General features: G+C 42.1%; 1 protein-coding gene across 2 annotated transcripts in view; it reads right to left on the reverse strand.

Annotated features, from left to right (window-relative positions):
* The window catches only part of map3k22 (mitogen-activated protein kinase kinase kinase 22), a 38893-nt gene that overhangs the window by 11047 nt on the left and 11927 nt on the right, over positions 1–15919 (reverse strand). The window contains exons 3-9 of one of the 2 annotated variants that reach the window (XM_030757062.1): positions 15678–15722; positions 10381–10490; positions 7827–7864; positions 4585–4684; positions 4175–4291; positions 3851–3965; positions 2292–2410 (exon numbers count right to left, since the gene is read on the reverse strand). In XM_030757062.1, the coding sequence (XP_030612922.1) occupies positions 2292–2410; positions 3851–3965; positions 4175–4291; positions 4585–4684; positions 7827–7864; positions 10381–10490; positions 15678–15722 (644 nt within the window). Of the gene's footprint in view, positions 1–2291; positions 2426–3850; positions 3966–4174; positions 4292–4584; positions 4685–7826; positions 7865–10380; positions 10491–15677; positions 15723–15919 lie in introns of both variants that reach the window. The other variant, XM_030757061.1, reaches the window with a different exon arrangement.

The following is a 15919-nucleotide window of genomic DNA, read 5'->3' on the forward strand; positions in this document are numbered from 1 at the left end:
TAAAATTTTAACCATTAGAGAAAAAATGATTCATAACCATCTCAAAGACATATCTTTATGCTTTCAGTACTGCTGGTATTTGTTTAGACTCTTTCTCTTTGATTGAGCTTTCTGAGTTAATTTCAGTTGAAGGTTGCAAATGATCTTGTTATGACCTCTGATAGTGAACTCATCTCTTACCTCAGTGCAGCTTTTGATACTGTTGACCATAATATTTTACTACAGAGATTAGAGCATACTATAGGTATTAAAGGTACTGCGTTGCACTGGTTTGAATCATATTTACCTAATAGACTTCAATTTGTTCATGTACATGGGGAGTTTTCTTCATGTACTAAGGTTAATTATGGAGTTCCACAGGGCTCTGTGCTAGGACCAATTTTATTTACAATTTTATGCTTCCCTTAGGCAGTATTATTAGAAAGCATTACATACATTTTCATTGTTGTGCAAATGACACCCAGTGTTATCTATCCATGAAGCCAGATGACACATCAATTAGTTAAACTGGAGGAATTTCTTAAAGACACAAAGGCCTGGATGACCTCTAATTTCCTGCTTCTAAATTCAGATAAAAATGAAGTTCTTGTGCTCGGCCCCACAAACCTTAGAAACATGGTGTCAAACCAGATACTTCCTCTGGATGGCATTACCTTAGCCTCCAGTACCACTGTTACCAGGATATGTCCTTCAATGCACATATTAGCAAATATGCAGGACTGCTTTTTTTGCATTTGTGCAATATTTCTAAAATTAGAAACGTCCTGTTTAGAGTGATGCCGAAAAGCTAATTCATGCATTTATTACTTCTAGGCTGGATTATTGTAATTCATTATTATCAAGCTGTCCTAAAAGCTCCCTGAAAAGCCTTCAGCTGATACAAAATACTGCAGCTAGAGTACTGACAGGGACTAGAAAGAGAGAGCAGATTTCTCCCATACTGGCTTCTCTGCTCTCTCAGACTGCTGGCTTACTTGTGGTTCCTAGGATAGGGGCCTTCAGCTTTCAGGCCCCTCTTCTGTGGAACAAGCTCCCAGCTTGGATTCGGGAGACAGACACCCTCTCTATTTTTAAGATTAGGCTTAAAATTTTCCTTTTTGATCAAGCTTATAGTTAGGACTGGATCAGGTGACTTTGAACCATCCCTTAGTAATGCTGATATAAACCTAGGCTGCTGGTGGGTTCCCATAATGCACTGTTTCTTTTCATTCACCTCTTTTTACTCTGTTTGTACACCACTCCACATTTAAATCATTAGTCATCATTAATCTCTGGCTCTCCTCCACAGCATGTCCTTTGTCCTGTCTCTCTCTCCTCTCAGCCCCAACCGGTCGAGGCAGATGACTGCCCCTCCCTGAGCCTGGTTCTACTGGCAGTTTCTTCCTGTTAAAAGGGAGTTTTTCCTTCCCACTGTCACCAAGTGCTTGCTCATAGGGGGTCATTTGACTGTTGGGTTTTCTCTGTAATTATTTTATGGTCTTAACTTACAATATAAAGCACCTTGAGGCAACTGTTTGTTGTGATTTGGTGCTATATATACAAAATTGAACTGAATTGAATAATACAAGGAGAACAAGGGAGCATGCAGTCATACAGGGGAGAGTATACCAAACAGCGCAGATGGAGTTGTGTTTATTACATGTGAAGGGGTTTGAATAATGTGCGTGTTTTACAGCATCTTTAAAAACTGCACACAGATGTTAAATGCACCAATATAGTCTTGTAAAATTAAACTGGCGCTAGTATTACTGCTGCTACTAACAATGCAAGGCAATCTAGTACACTAGCAGAGTAAAATGACAAAATTACCCTTAACACCACAGCTTTTTCACACTGTTAAAATCTTGACAACAAAAACACAGTTCTGCTCAGTAGTTCAGCCTTCTATTCAAGGACTCCAAATACTTCAGAACTACGGTGCATCAAGAAGCTGAATGCATAACACAATTAAATAATGTTAGGTGATTACTGGGGAAAAAAAATCTATAAAAACTGCTAACAATGGCCCTAAAATTGTGTTAACTGTACTACATTTGGTGCATTAAATGTTAGCCTTTTTAGTGTCAAAAACAGTTTAAAAATGATCAGCAACCACGAGAAGCATAACAATTTTGGGATTATCTCAGTCAACAATGATGGCCAAGGAATAAAGTCACTGTAAAACAGAGTGGAATTCCCTCAGTGAAGTCTATTTGAAGTCAATTCTCTGTTGTGTCAAAACTTTTTTTTGTCAAGTAACAGTGGGGCCTTTATGCTCATATAAAGCACTTATTCTGCTGATGGACTCTTACATTTTGGTCAGGGTTTTCTGGGATGAACTCTCCCTCACTGTGGATGCTGGTGTAGGAGCCCTGGCGGGCAATCTGCTGCTGCTCCTCAGGGACGCTGCCCGGAGGCGGGGACGTGCGACCTGTGTGGAGGGAACCTGAAAGTGATGAAAAGAAGCACCAGAAGAAGCCAATAAAAGAGGGGGAATGAAACAATTCAGTTCAGCAGATGAGAAATGCAAAAGGTGGAGGAGGAGGTAAATGAGGACACGAGGAGAAATTGAGTAGTAAAAGGTGAGAAGGAATGGAGGGAAGCACAAGAAGATGAAGAGATGAAAACGAGGGGCAGAGGGGAGAAAACGGCGTCACGGTGTTATTCATGGGTACAAGTTCAACAGTGCCAGGACTACAAGAAATGATTTACCAAACTACACTGCTGCCACCTCTAACCTCAATTACTGTGACAAATACTCTCCTGGCTGAGCTGCAGCGGAGACTGAGCGCTCGTCCTTGTCACAGTAAAAAGATCTACTGGAATGATCAGAGACTGGGCTGACGGGAATACTGAAACAGTGCAGAGAGGCTAAAAGGTACTAGGATGAATAGAAACGTTCAAAATATGGTCAAAGTCTGTTGTTTGACTGAAGGCTAAAATTACAGCTACTTTGTCTCGACTGTTCAGCTTTTCTGCCTCTTGCCCCTCTCTCTATCATTCCCCACTCATACACCATCGAGGTACCCGGGCTCACATCACATCTTCACTCAGCCGTACACTGTAACCGCTCTCCTGTCACCTCTCATCTGCCACTACTCCCTCCAATTCAATCTCAGGCTCTTCGCCTCTTCTCACACTTGTGCTTGCCTGGCTGGTAGGGGAGGAAAGCTGATCGAGGGCTGCTGATTCTGGGGACAATTTATACGACTCAAGTTGGCGACAGCCCTCGTAGTCGCATGATGAAGATAGCACGACAGCGATCATAAAGGGTTACGCAAAAAATGCAAATGTGAATGCAGGAGTGAGCACTGGTTTGAGTCTGCGTGTACCTGAGGTAGAGATATGACTGAAATGCTGACCTTTCTGGAAAGACCTGATATTAAAGGCAGTAAAATAAACCTTCACGCTGAGTTACCAAACAAGCAAGGTGGGGGTTGTGGTGGTGGTGGTGATGTCAGGGGACCACAAAGTGTGACATGACAAGAAGATTTATCTGTCTGAAAGGACTAGTTTGACATTTTGGGGAATTTTATTTTTTTGTTTGTGCAGTTTTAGTTGAGAAACCAGAAACTGCTCTCATACATGCCCTTTAAATATGATGCTACTATATGTTTAACAACATAACAAAGAGCTACCAGTAAAGAAATTTCTCCTTGCTTTAAGCTGACTAATCTGTGGCTGCTCTCACCTCCATTTCACATTTTCTGTTCTCACAAAGTACGCTCCCCAGCTTTTCCATTAACACGCCCATAACTATGATGGCAGTCTACTTTATCATCCTTGAGGCCTTAGCAGGTGACTTTGCATCAGGAGAATGCTTTTCTGCCTCCTTTCACATGTCAAGCCACATTTTTACATGGACGCTCACCTGTAGAGTGTTTGCGCACCCTCTCTGAGCCCTTTAGCAAGGAGCCCTTCAAATCTCCCAGTGACCTCGATGACTTCATCTCGCTCTGTTTGTCCCTGCTGTTCACCTGTAGATACTGGAAGTACAGGAAGTAGGAGAGAGTGAAGAAAGAGGATCAATTCAGCAGAGGAAGGGAGGACAGCATTACTTCATTGTTCAATTACATCACCGTGTGAGTGGAAGGTTCGTTTCCTCAATTTCCAAACAAAAAAAAAAAAGGATGACTTCATCCAGCCCGGTTCCCACTAACTGTCTGCAAGTGAGCATCATGCTGTAAAAACTCACATGGTTGTTTTTAGGAGTCTTTAGCAGTATCCTGAGCAGCCCATTGGTCCCGGAACTGCAGCCCAGCGTCAGCACCGCCTGATCCAGGTCCTCCTGCGTCTTCAGTGGCAGCAGCAGCTGAAAGGACAAGAAAACATACAGCGAATGAGCTTCCATTCTCTATTGTTCCATACTGAGAGCACGTTAATGCAGCAGCACATGTATATATCAGGGGTTTTGGAAAAATGTAAAAAAAAAAAGCCTAAATAAACAAAGATTTTCTTGGATCTTGAGATACTGACAACTTGAGAAAACAAATTTTATGCCACTTAGAGGACACACACACATATTGCAGTGAATTTTGATTATCACGAGCAACAACAACAGCAGCTAAAGATGCAACACACCAACTACATGAGTCATTCTCTTACCTCTTTCTCCATAAAGAACATGTCCATCTGCTGGCCAAAGGCCTCAGTCACTTTCTGCAGCAGCTCTTTGATCTTCAGCGGCCTCTGAAACAGGATGATTCTGGAAAAAGCAGAAGGCCGACGGGGTCAGAGGTGGGAGAAAGACGTTTATGTTGTGTCTAGCAGCTTTCACTGGCAAGGCGAGCAATGAACTGACAGCCGACTGGCTACTGGTTATTTCTGTTTTCTAACATTAGTTTGCATTTGATAAATCTGTAATTCAAGGCAGTGGGAAACAGAAGATAAATGGACAGGGTCAGCTGGGTCAAGGAGAGGAGTGAGCTGAGCCACCAAGATGCTGAGAGGTCATTAATCAATGCAATGAAAACAGAAAGAGCAAAACCCTCAGATGGAAGTGCAGAGCATGCCTGTGCTTATCTACTGTGTGCCTACGTGTATGTCCATCCGAGACAGCTTATCAGCAAAGTCTTGTGGTGAGTGTATATATGGGACGCATGTGTGTTTGTAAAACTTTACATGCATGAGTGTGCTTCCCAATCAGTGTGTGCATCGGCCACTGTTTCAACACCACTGGGCCTCTCTGCTAAGCCAGCACAAAGGCAGATGGGAAACTTCCTGAGAGGAAAGGGGAAAAAAAAAAAAAAAAAAATCTGGAGCAGAAGCAAAAGCAGCAGGATGTGTGTCTTTCCCTCGTCTCTTAAAGAGTGACATAGTGAAAGATACAGAGACGTGGAGATATTTACAGGCTGCGAGAGAGAAAATAAAGGACAGCCTGAGAAAATGAAGCAAAGAAAGAAAAAGATTCTCTCTGGTATTTCTACTCCCGTCCTTGCTCTCCGTCTTCCCCTCACTCTCTGGTTTTGAACAATCTGCAGCCCACTATCTCTTTATAGTATCCTGATAAAAGGGACCTGTTTTTATCCCATCTCTTCCTGATCAGAGGCCAAAGCTTTGCCTATCTTAATGACTGCTCATTGGTTCTCTCATTTGAGGGAAGGGTTCTGGGAAAAGGGAGGGCCTGCACATCACAGGCGAGCAGCGGCACAGCTAAACGCTCTCCGTCTCTGTTTAGATTTGGCGATGATGTGTGTGATAAAGAGCTGGAGGGATGTGGGGAGGGGGGGGGGGGGGGTATATAAGGATGCTGCTCCAAAAGATATGGCTTTCCTTCCTCTGCGCAAGCATGTGGACACACACTCAGTTGCAGAGGTTTGCAGAGTTAAAAGAATGCTTTCACATGTCCCAGTGCACTCTCCCCCTTTCTCTTTCTCTTTTCTCTCGTGGAAAAAAAAAATCACAATCATATACGCACAGGAAAAAAAAAAAAAAGCTTTGGCTCTGTTCCCTCTCTCTCTCTCTGGCAGGAGATCCCGAGGTAGGGAAAGAGAGACACTTTACAGCTCCTATTTCCTGCCCCAAACGCTCAGTGCTTGCCAATGAAAAGAGAGAGACCGTCCGATCTGATTCCACTGTGGACAGACAACACGATTATCCTGACTCAGAGACTCCTGATACCTCGAGTTAGGTGGACGTTGCTCACATATAATATGTTATTCAACGTGCAACTTGGGATTATAATCGTACAGTTAGATTGTCTTGATAGTCGGCACTCAAACATGAAAAGAAGTTTTGATTATTTTCTTTCTTCTTCTAATCCATCTACACAAGCAGGCTCGTGAGGTCTGCAGTGGAATAGAGAGAGCTCTCTGGTGCTGAAAGAGATCTTAAAGAGAGATTGAAGAAATGGAGTTCAGGGTTTGAGGGTTTTATTTTATTTTATTTCACTTCAATACAGGCACTGCTATCTTACTGAGCTGTGGGTATTTGTTTAAAGGCCCATCTAGAAGCAGAAACTGCGAAAAATATCCATGAAAGCTATTGCATGCTTGAAATATTATCACCTTTATCTGTTTGATACGACCCCCTCCCCCCCATCTATCAGTCATAATGACCCTTTTCCCTGTCTGTAGTCACATGCTACTGCACAGAAATATGGATTAAAGCTGATTTAAATAAATATTTAAGTCATGTGGCTTTAATGTGATTTTGATCCATTCCCATTTTGGAAAGCTACCTTTCTTCACGTTGTGCTAAGAGCACAACAAGAGACGAGGGTGCGAACTGACAAAGTGGATGAAAAATGCATTAAAACAAGATTTGCCTTTCAAATCTATGAACGGCATCTTTTACAGCGAGCCGTTGGCTGTCTTTTCTGAGAGAGCAGCGTGGAGTGAGGGGAGCTCGTGAGAAAGAAGACCGCGAGACGAGGGGGAGGCGCAGAAACATAGAGAGACAGGAACATGAAAAACTTGTCTCTTCCTCAGCAGTAGCCAATTAGGGCTGTGAAAAAAGTGGAGAGGCCCAGTGTGAAGCAGTATTCTGCTGGCGGAGCATGCCGCTTTCCTTCTCTTTCGCACTCCTGTGAGCCTGTGGCTTTCTAATCACAGTATCACTGAACCAATGCCCGTTCCCCTCGTCTATATTCTGCTGAATCAAGGCAATTATTCCGGTAGGTTCTGCTTAGTTTCCCTCCAGTGTTTCCAGTAACAGAACATGTCATGTTTGTCACTCCAGTTCAGACTCTGTTGGGTTCTTGAACCAGGTTTTGATAGTGATAAAGTCTGACAGTGGAACCTTCTGCAAGACTCACATAGCATCTGTGCATGGAATGACAGAGCCGGGATACCAAATTAAATTAACACCAAATTAAGTGTAGGAAATTCTGGTATTTACACTGGGTGCCTCACTGGGTGCTCCCATTGAGTAAATAAACTATGAGGCAAAAAAAAATGCTCCCTAGACTGTCTCCAAACAGACTTTGAGTAACCACGTGCTTCCTCTTGAGTAACTAAAAACCTGGTGGTGGGAGCGATTGAAAAATGTGGAGGGAAAGCAGAAGAAAACACACAAGATGAAGCATTAATTTGGGCTGTGCCTGGAAGTCTACGCATTGTACTGAAACATTTGGCGCTCCCTGCGTCTTTTTGATCTCCCCCCCTCTCTCTGGCCTTCTGTCTTTTTTTCTCCCCTCTCAAACAGCCCGTCCGAGTCTGAAACATAAGGCCTCGGCTAAATGTCAAAGTAGAAATTTTTCCCTCTCTTTATGCTCCTCTGGCATGTAACTGTGATTTCCTCTAGACACAAAATCCCAGGCATGGCAAAGCATAACAAAAAAGATCCGAAGCATGGAGTTAAGGCTTGGACAGAAGAGCAGAAAAAACAATACAGAGGTTCTAACATACCGTTTTTCTCTCTCATGCTCCAGCTTGACTCTTAAATCCTGTTGAGAGGAAAAATAACAACAGAGGGGAGTTATGGAAGTGGAAAGTTAAAATGATTCATAGTTGTCTGTGGGATTTGGCCTGCCTAATAAATGAAAACAATAAGCTGGACGAGGAATTTAGGTGACAGAAAGCATTATAATGATGCATGTTTTTTAATCGATGTCGCTGGATTTGCTGCAGATTTTGTTCGACAACACAAAGACAGCATTATCCATCAACATTCAGGATGGCATGACAAATCTTTGTTTTCTATTCATAGTCATCACCAACGGCAGCAGGAATCTGGAGGAGCCTGCAAGTCTGCATGAGGTCACAGCGATAGTGAGCACAGTGAACTAAAGCTGTCATCGTATCGTTCCGGGAGATTGGATAAAAAAATTTTAAAAAGCAGGGGTTTACCCCAACTCACAGAAAAAAGCAGCACTGTGACGGGCGGAAACTCTCTCTGCTTCTCGTGGTTTGTTTATGTCTCATCATAAACATTGCTGCTTTAAGAGGATTTGCCAATTATCATTCCACAGACACGCACAAATACATGAGGAAGCGACTTCTGAGAGAGGCACAAGGTGACCGAGGGGAACTAAATCCTAAAAAACACTAAAGTTCAGTCATGAACGGGAATGATAAGCTAGCCAAAACTGTCAGTTTAGTTTCTAAAATGCTTTAACTGTGGCTATTTAATGAGCATTGTACATAATAAGACTGGAAGCCTGGTGTTATTTTTGCATGAACTTGGTTTAACTATGCAAAAAAAAAAAAAAAAAAAAAAAACCCACCAAGCATCAAGACAGGATTTTGTTTGACTGACAGTGTCTGCGAGATGCTTGAAACACAACGAGCTGCATCTCACTTCTTTATATTCTGTTGTGAAAATGGGAAATAGATGCAATGATTTCCACTACCCCATTACTGATAGTGTTCCACTGTGTGTTTGTCTATTCAGGTGAACTTTTTTACTGAACTGCCAGTGTGTTTGGGATCACTGGCATGCTGAAAAATGAAGCTGATGCCAGGGGCATTTCCAGGGTTTTTTTTTTTTTTTTTTTAATGGGACGGCACAGTAGGAGACCAAGAACAAAGTAGGGGAGATCTGAATATGTAATCTGAAATAAAAATCACACATGATTGACACAGAAAATGCTGGACATGATTTTAAACCTGCAATCATGCGTCCCGTTACAGATTTATTATGTGAAACGTGATGCTGCAAAAGAGTTTAGAAATAATTTTGTGTTGGATTAAAATTTGAATCATATACAGTACTATATATGCATTGTTCCAGTAGTTGATGATTTTAATATACTGTTGCATAGCTTAATCTATAATAATACAATTAATGGGGGGCCAATCAGCTGCAGATGATACCGCACAGTGGATCAAGATCTAGAAGACGCTTTCAGCTGCTCCCTTGTTCACAAGGGGTCGCCACAGCTGGTATCTCTGCATGTTTGATTTGACAGAGTTTTCATGTCTGATGTCCTTCCTGAAGCAACCACAAAGGGATGTGGCAGAACTTTTTCTGCATTCATAACGTCATCAATTGACACACTGCACAGCATGCTGAGATATGCCAAATTATCAGCTAACAGGTCTTTGGGAATCATCATGTTTGTGCAATAATACTATTTTATGTCTTTGGCATTTTTCATGAATTTGACTAAAGAAGTGGGAACAAAGCATGTGCGTTTGTGACAGGCTACTAGTGACACCGTGCTAAAAGATACAATTTAAAATTGGTTCTTTGCTGAGATGGCTTGTGTAGACAACATCCCTTGAGTTAGATGCCTTTTTTTTAAGCTTGAATGATTCAGAGGTCAATGTTAAGTGCCTTAATAAACAAAACACATGAAAAAATGGAAATGGCTGGGGCGGGAATATCCAAAGAAAAACTCTGAAAGACCTTCACAAAGCCTCAAGAACTATTGCTCAAGACTTTTTAAAAAAAAATTACAAGAAAGTCTGACTTGTTGGACGCAAAATATAAAGAAATGAGGACTTTTGTACAGCACTGTGGTCTGAGAATACCCTGCTTTCTGTTTTATCCTCTCCAAAACTAGAGCACAACCTTCATCTGACTTTGGCAGCCTCCAAACTCTCGGGCCAGCAAAAAAATAAAAAAGGAAGCGGTGCTGTGGTACTGAGTATGAAACCCAGAGTGACAGTTAAGGTTAAAGAAGCGTAACCGAGTGGGATGCGTGGCAGCTTCAAACTGAAGTGATACCATAGCATTATACATTCTCTCAGCTCGAAAGGTGGCTGCAAAAGATTGTAGTTTGTTCCAGCAAGCACTGCAGTTGTTCGTGTATTTGGACAAATCAGTGATACATTAGTTGAAATATGGCTAAACAGACTGATTCCGTGCTACACAGGCAACAGAGCAATTGAATTAAAGGCAAAAGCTTAATATTTAACCATATTTTACAGCTAATTTTTAAAGCCTCTTACAGATGCATATTGGGACTTAAATCATTTTAGATGTATAAAAGGAGAAACATCTGGATGCGATGTGTACCTGTTTGTAGAGTAAGGTTCTGCTCTTGGGTTTGTGGCTGTTGTGCTGGGTGTAGCAACGGCCCAAGGCTGCTAGGTCCTTCATGATGGAGTTAAGCGCCTCTTCGTCATCTAAAGAAAGAAGAAATGTGTCAGGTACACTCAGTGCTTTGGAAGAAAAAAAAAAGCAAGCTTTGAGGTTAAATGTAGGAAGTGAAACAGGAATGCCTTATCTGTTTGATATGACCTCACTTTATTGGTGACTTATTGGCCACACACGAGTGGTCACTGACATTTAGAGTGACCTGCGTGTGCGGTGAAAGCCACAGCTTAGTTTTGAGTTTGTGCCAGCTCTGAAGAAGCGATGAGGCAACACCTGATCTGCCTCTTCCTGTTTTGATGCATACTGTGAATTTCCATTAATGGAAAGAATCCAGCAGTTTAGAACATACCTAGTATTATGTCTAAAAAAGGGAAGACAACTTGAAAGAAGTCCTCTGTAAGAGACATGTGTGACCCACGTCTTTTACTTTGACAATATTTAGGCTGTGGGTAAACATAACAATGCAAATCACCCTGAAACTCTGTACTCAGCATACAAAAACTACATGAGGGACACAGATGTTTTAAAAATGCAAGACGTGTGGGCTTCATGCACGCCTGTCACAAAGGCCAGTGTTGTCACCTAGAGCTTGTTTATTAAGAGCTCCAATCCTTCACCTTATATCAGTGGCCATATTTCAGGAACATAATGCAGATAAAGCCTGTTCCTTTCTTTTGTCAAATACTGGGACTAAGAGTCAAAGTGACTGTGTGAGTCAAAAAATGTTTCAATATGAAACATACTGAAACGTTTTAGGGAAAAAGTGCCAAATCCATTATGTCATTAATACCTTAAAGGTCATTTTAAAATCAACAATTCTCACTGTTCACTTCAACTTTCCACAACATGCATGCTCACAGACACATTTCAGTGTATAACAAAAAAAGGGCATTCGATCATCTGTTACCATATCGAAAGTCTTTAATGGAATCTGAGTTTGGTGATTCCGATATGAAGGAGAGGCCGCTGACCTCAGCTTCTGCCTGTCTCTCAGATAATTCCAGAGTGTATTCATAATAAGATGTAAACAAGTAACACACAAGCTGTTCACTGGGAAACCAGCACAGGTGTGTGCAACGCAACACAAACAGCACCTGCAGGAAAGACAGCATTCTTTAAAATAAAATGTGTGTGTGTGTGTGTGTGTGTGTGTGTGTGTGTGTGTGTGTGTGTGTGTGTGTGTGTGTGTGTGTGTGTGTAAAAGACCACAGAGTCATAGTAACACAGGCAGCAGATGGAGTCTGGGATGCCATTTGATCTTTCTCCTACTGTACAGCTCTTGTGACCAGCTGTTCTCAGACAGTAGGCCAGCCTATCAGGTTCACCCAGGGGTCAGAATGCACTCATGCATAAACATCAGTTTACACATCATTGTCAGTCTACCTCTGTTTTTCCCCTCATACAGATCCTTATCCCCCCCCTCACCACATTATGTGGGACTTTTTTTTTTTTTAGTGTGAGGTCAGAGATCACAGTGGAATTAAAACCAAACTCCCTATTTTCTTCTACTTATATCAAATCAAGGTTGTGAGGAGACTACTCCACCAGTAAACAGCCTTTCACCCAGCTGTCATTGGGCGAAACGCACGGCTTCCAAAGTATGGGGAGAATATGCAAATTCCACACAGAAAGGCTCCAGCTGGCTGGTGGATTCAAACCCAGGACCTTCTTGCTGTAAGGCAGCACTGCTAACCACTGCTGCCTGAAATATTTTGTCAATTATAAAGCCCTACGGACCAAGTGTACTCACTAATGCTGGTTTTATGATACTGCGGTTGCATCATTTGCAGAGGTAGTAGCGTAGAGGGGTTTTCAGCCTATGCAAACATACCCCCCAAAACCCTAACAGCATCTAGCTTGACTGATGACTGGTTGACAAGAACAGGAACAGGAAAGGAAGCGACAATGAAGTTGAACAGGAACAGGAGAAACATACACACACACAAAAAAAAAACACTTTAAAAAGCCATTTAAAATGAAACACGGTACCTTTTGCTAACAGTAGTGGTATACTATTAAAATGCAGCACAAGCAGACAGGACATTTCATCACAAACTGGGCTCACTGATGCTAAAACTAACGGTCAAACCAGATCACATGTATCAACCAAATATCTGACACACTGGTCGAACCCTGGTTTAAGAAAGTGCTATTTTCTCCTTAAAAAGTATTCTTCTTTTCCTGCTTGTTAAACCGCTAATCTTTACCTCTGGTCCATCATTCGCTGCTTAATTACACGAGGTTTTGGCTGACAGTTCCAAATTAGACGCATGAGTCAAGTGCGAATGACACAGTTCTCGTCTTTGCTGTAAGATCCTAGTCCCTCCACTTACAAGGAAATTAAATAATGAAGACTGATAAGAAAAATTCCACCAGCAAACAACAATTACCAAGTAAGAAGTACGTTTGCATAGCGCATACTGGACACTGGATTATTTATTGCACGAAAGCATGAAAATGACTGCAAAGTCAGTATATCCAATATGACATTCCTATCATGTTAACAGTGTACATTCCTTTATGTTACAATAACTTTATGAGCACACGTGTGGGTGTAAAAAAAGGAACGGTAACTGTGAGGCAGCTGAGTCACTTCTGGTGGCTTTCTCCCTTAAGGGCATTCTGGTGATAAGACAGATGAAATCACACCTATTTATGTAAATAACCTACAGACATCCACAGGCAAAACTACACAGTGCTTCTGGCCACCATCACATGCACACAGTCACACGTAGCAAGCTCACTGCTGGGACTACTGAGAGGATGAGTGGAGGCCCGGCTGCTTATGATGTACGCTGTCAGCAGCGGTCGCTGACTAACCGTTCGACTGGGTATGTCCTCTCTGAGCAGGAAGGAACTGAATCACTGTCTGTGTTCTGAACATGGAGATGTGCTAACCGTGTTGTTCCACATCAGGAAATTACTGGATTTTTCACTGAACCACAAGGGAAAAGACTGATAACATGACAGGGGGGGAAAAAAAATGACAAAAATATGATTTTTTTTTTTTTCTTCTTCTGTAGTGACAGGATTTTCCACGAGGGCGAGGCTGCAGCTGGTGACCGTTTCCATTATCAGGTCATTTGCTGAATAAACTAACTGCTTATTGCACAAAATGCTCCAAACCAAAGCTATTCTATTAAGCAGAGAAAATGAATAAAAAATACTAATCAGTTAAACATCCAAAAACTAATCTCATAATCTAACTCTCTGGTGATATATGCTGTTTGAGCTCCAGACTACTCCGTGCACTTGCAGTCAAGGATACAAAACAAACAAAGGCCAGCATGTGTATATCTGTGTGTATGCATGTGTGTGTGTTGGTGCTGCTGAGTCCTGCTCTGCAACCTATGGATAACAGTGGAGAAGCGAGTGTGGGAGGGTTCGTTTGGAAAAGGAGGCAGTGAGAGCGTGTGAGAAATGCGTGGTGGTGCACAGAGCTGGCTCCGATGGTTGCCTATAAATGAAGTTATTACATCACTCTGGACTGGTCCACGGCCACTGCCAGGCTGAGGCCAGCCAAGGCTAACCACCAGCACAGTGGAAAGCAACCGACTCATATACCAACCACACATCACTGCCAGAAGCAGCCTCGGTGAGTGCTTCAGGAACCCCATGGCAACATGTGACCCAGAATAGTTTAATTTTTTTTGGTTGTTGTGTGGGAGAAGGGGGGTGGGTGGGTGGGTGGGGGTGATAGACTGGGCTACCTTCAGTTTATTTCCTGAGCTTCTCTCATCGTGTCTTGTGCAAAATGTGACACGCATAAGAAAAGGGGGGAATTCCAGGAAGCTAGGCAGAGCGAGAAACATTACACAATGTCGACTGATTGCTGCCCATTGCATCATCACTCTGCATCTTTCTTTCTTTTTTTTTTCCCCTTTTCCCCTTCACGGGCTAAAGCTGGAAACTATCAAAGTGACAGTGGATGAAATGAAGCAGAAACTTCACTTCAGGACAGTTGACATAAAAAAAAAAGGAGACATCTTCTTGCAACAACCTTTCAAGCTGAGGATTTTACTGAAAGGCACAGAGACACCTCCCAAAGTTGCCTAGAAAATAGAACTACCTACAAGAGGATACGACTTTTGCAAGCCGATAGTATGCAAGGACCAGCGAGGCAGAGTCTCTGTGTGTGTGAGAGGCAGGCTGCCTGAATGAAGACATTGAGGGGATTTCCTGGTGCCGAGAGACACATCATGGCAAAGGCATCCGGCAGGATTAGCGGCTGGAGCCAAATGTGTCCTCACTCTGCAGCAGCGCTACAGTCCGAGTTCTGACGCACGACATGCACACAATCACACAGACACACACACCAGCCATAATAAGCAAGGCGCGCTCTCAACTCTCACCTCGCTGTTTATCGAAACCTTGGCACAGATAATTGGACACCTAATGGATGTAATGTTTAAACCTCAGAAGTTAATCTTTCACTGAGAATAATGACCCTGATGTAATGCAGGTGGGTGTGCATTTATGTTTGTACAAGGCCTGGGCTGAAAGGCTTTTCACTGGGGAATGTTTGCAAATATGCCCATTCAATATCTGCAGGCTGCGGCATTCTTCTCTCAGCCTGCGTCAGCCTAGCTGCGATGCCACTACTGTAGCAGATCTGGAAAGATCTGTTAAGCAATTATTTGAGGAGTGCTATTAATAGCACTCTAATGTCTGTTATTAAATATGTAGCAATTTTGCAAAATTTAGAGTTTTAGAGGTTTGACATTTGACCAACCTATTGCTGTAGCTTTGAAGTTTTTTAAAAAAGCTATTTACATGCTAGCAACTCTGTTGTTGTTGTTGTTGTTGTTGTTTTTGTTTTGTTTTTTTTAATATCACAAGTTCTTTCCCTGAATAAAAGTTTCTGGAAAGAGGAAAACCATAAAAGATAAGAGAAGCTAGGAAATTTGTGACATCTGTAACACCCAAGACAGACGCTGTACCACACAAATCCTCCCCTATCTCCAAAAAATTCAATCATCTTTATAATACCTGGACCAGGAAATACATCCAGCCCATCGCATTGTTGCACACACTTCTAGCCGAATGCCAAGAACAACCGATTGCAGCCCTTGGCAAACACGTCAAGTGGAAAAACTTACACAACACACTGTCATGACTATGATGTTGATTTCTTATCCAGCAATTATATGCATTTACTGAATAGGCCTATTATGTCTTATGCCTATTATTTAGCTTAATCAATGCTGGGTGTTTACCTTGTAAGTTTCTGTGCTGTCCGGATCCATTTTGGAGACCGTCATCTGTGGAAAAAAAGCATCATGATTTTGGATCATAGTGGAAATAGGTCTAATCTGCTGTTTTAGTGGTAATGCATAAAGAAACAACAATGTACAGTGCTGTGAAAAAGTATTTCCCCCTTCCTGATTTCTTTCTTTTTTGTTTTTTGCATATTTGTCACATTTACATATTTCATATTTCAAACAAATTTTAATAATAG

Source organism: Archocentrus centrarchus, chromosome 20, assembly GCF_007364275.1.
Source record: "Archocentrus centrarchus isolate MPI-CPG fArcCen1 chromosome 20, fArcCen1, whole genome shotgun sequence".
NCBI classification, from domain to species: Eukaryota; Metazoa; Chordata; class Actinopteri; order Cichliformes; family Cichlidae; genus Archocentrus; species Archocentrus centrarchus.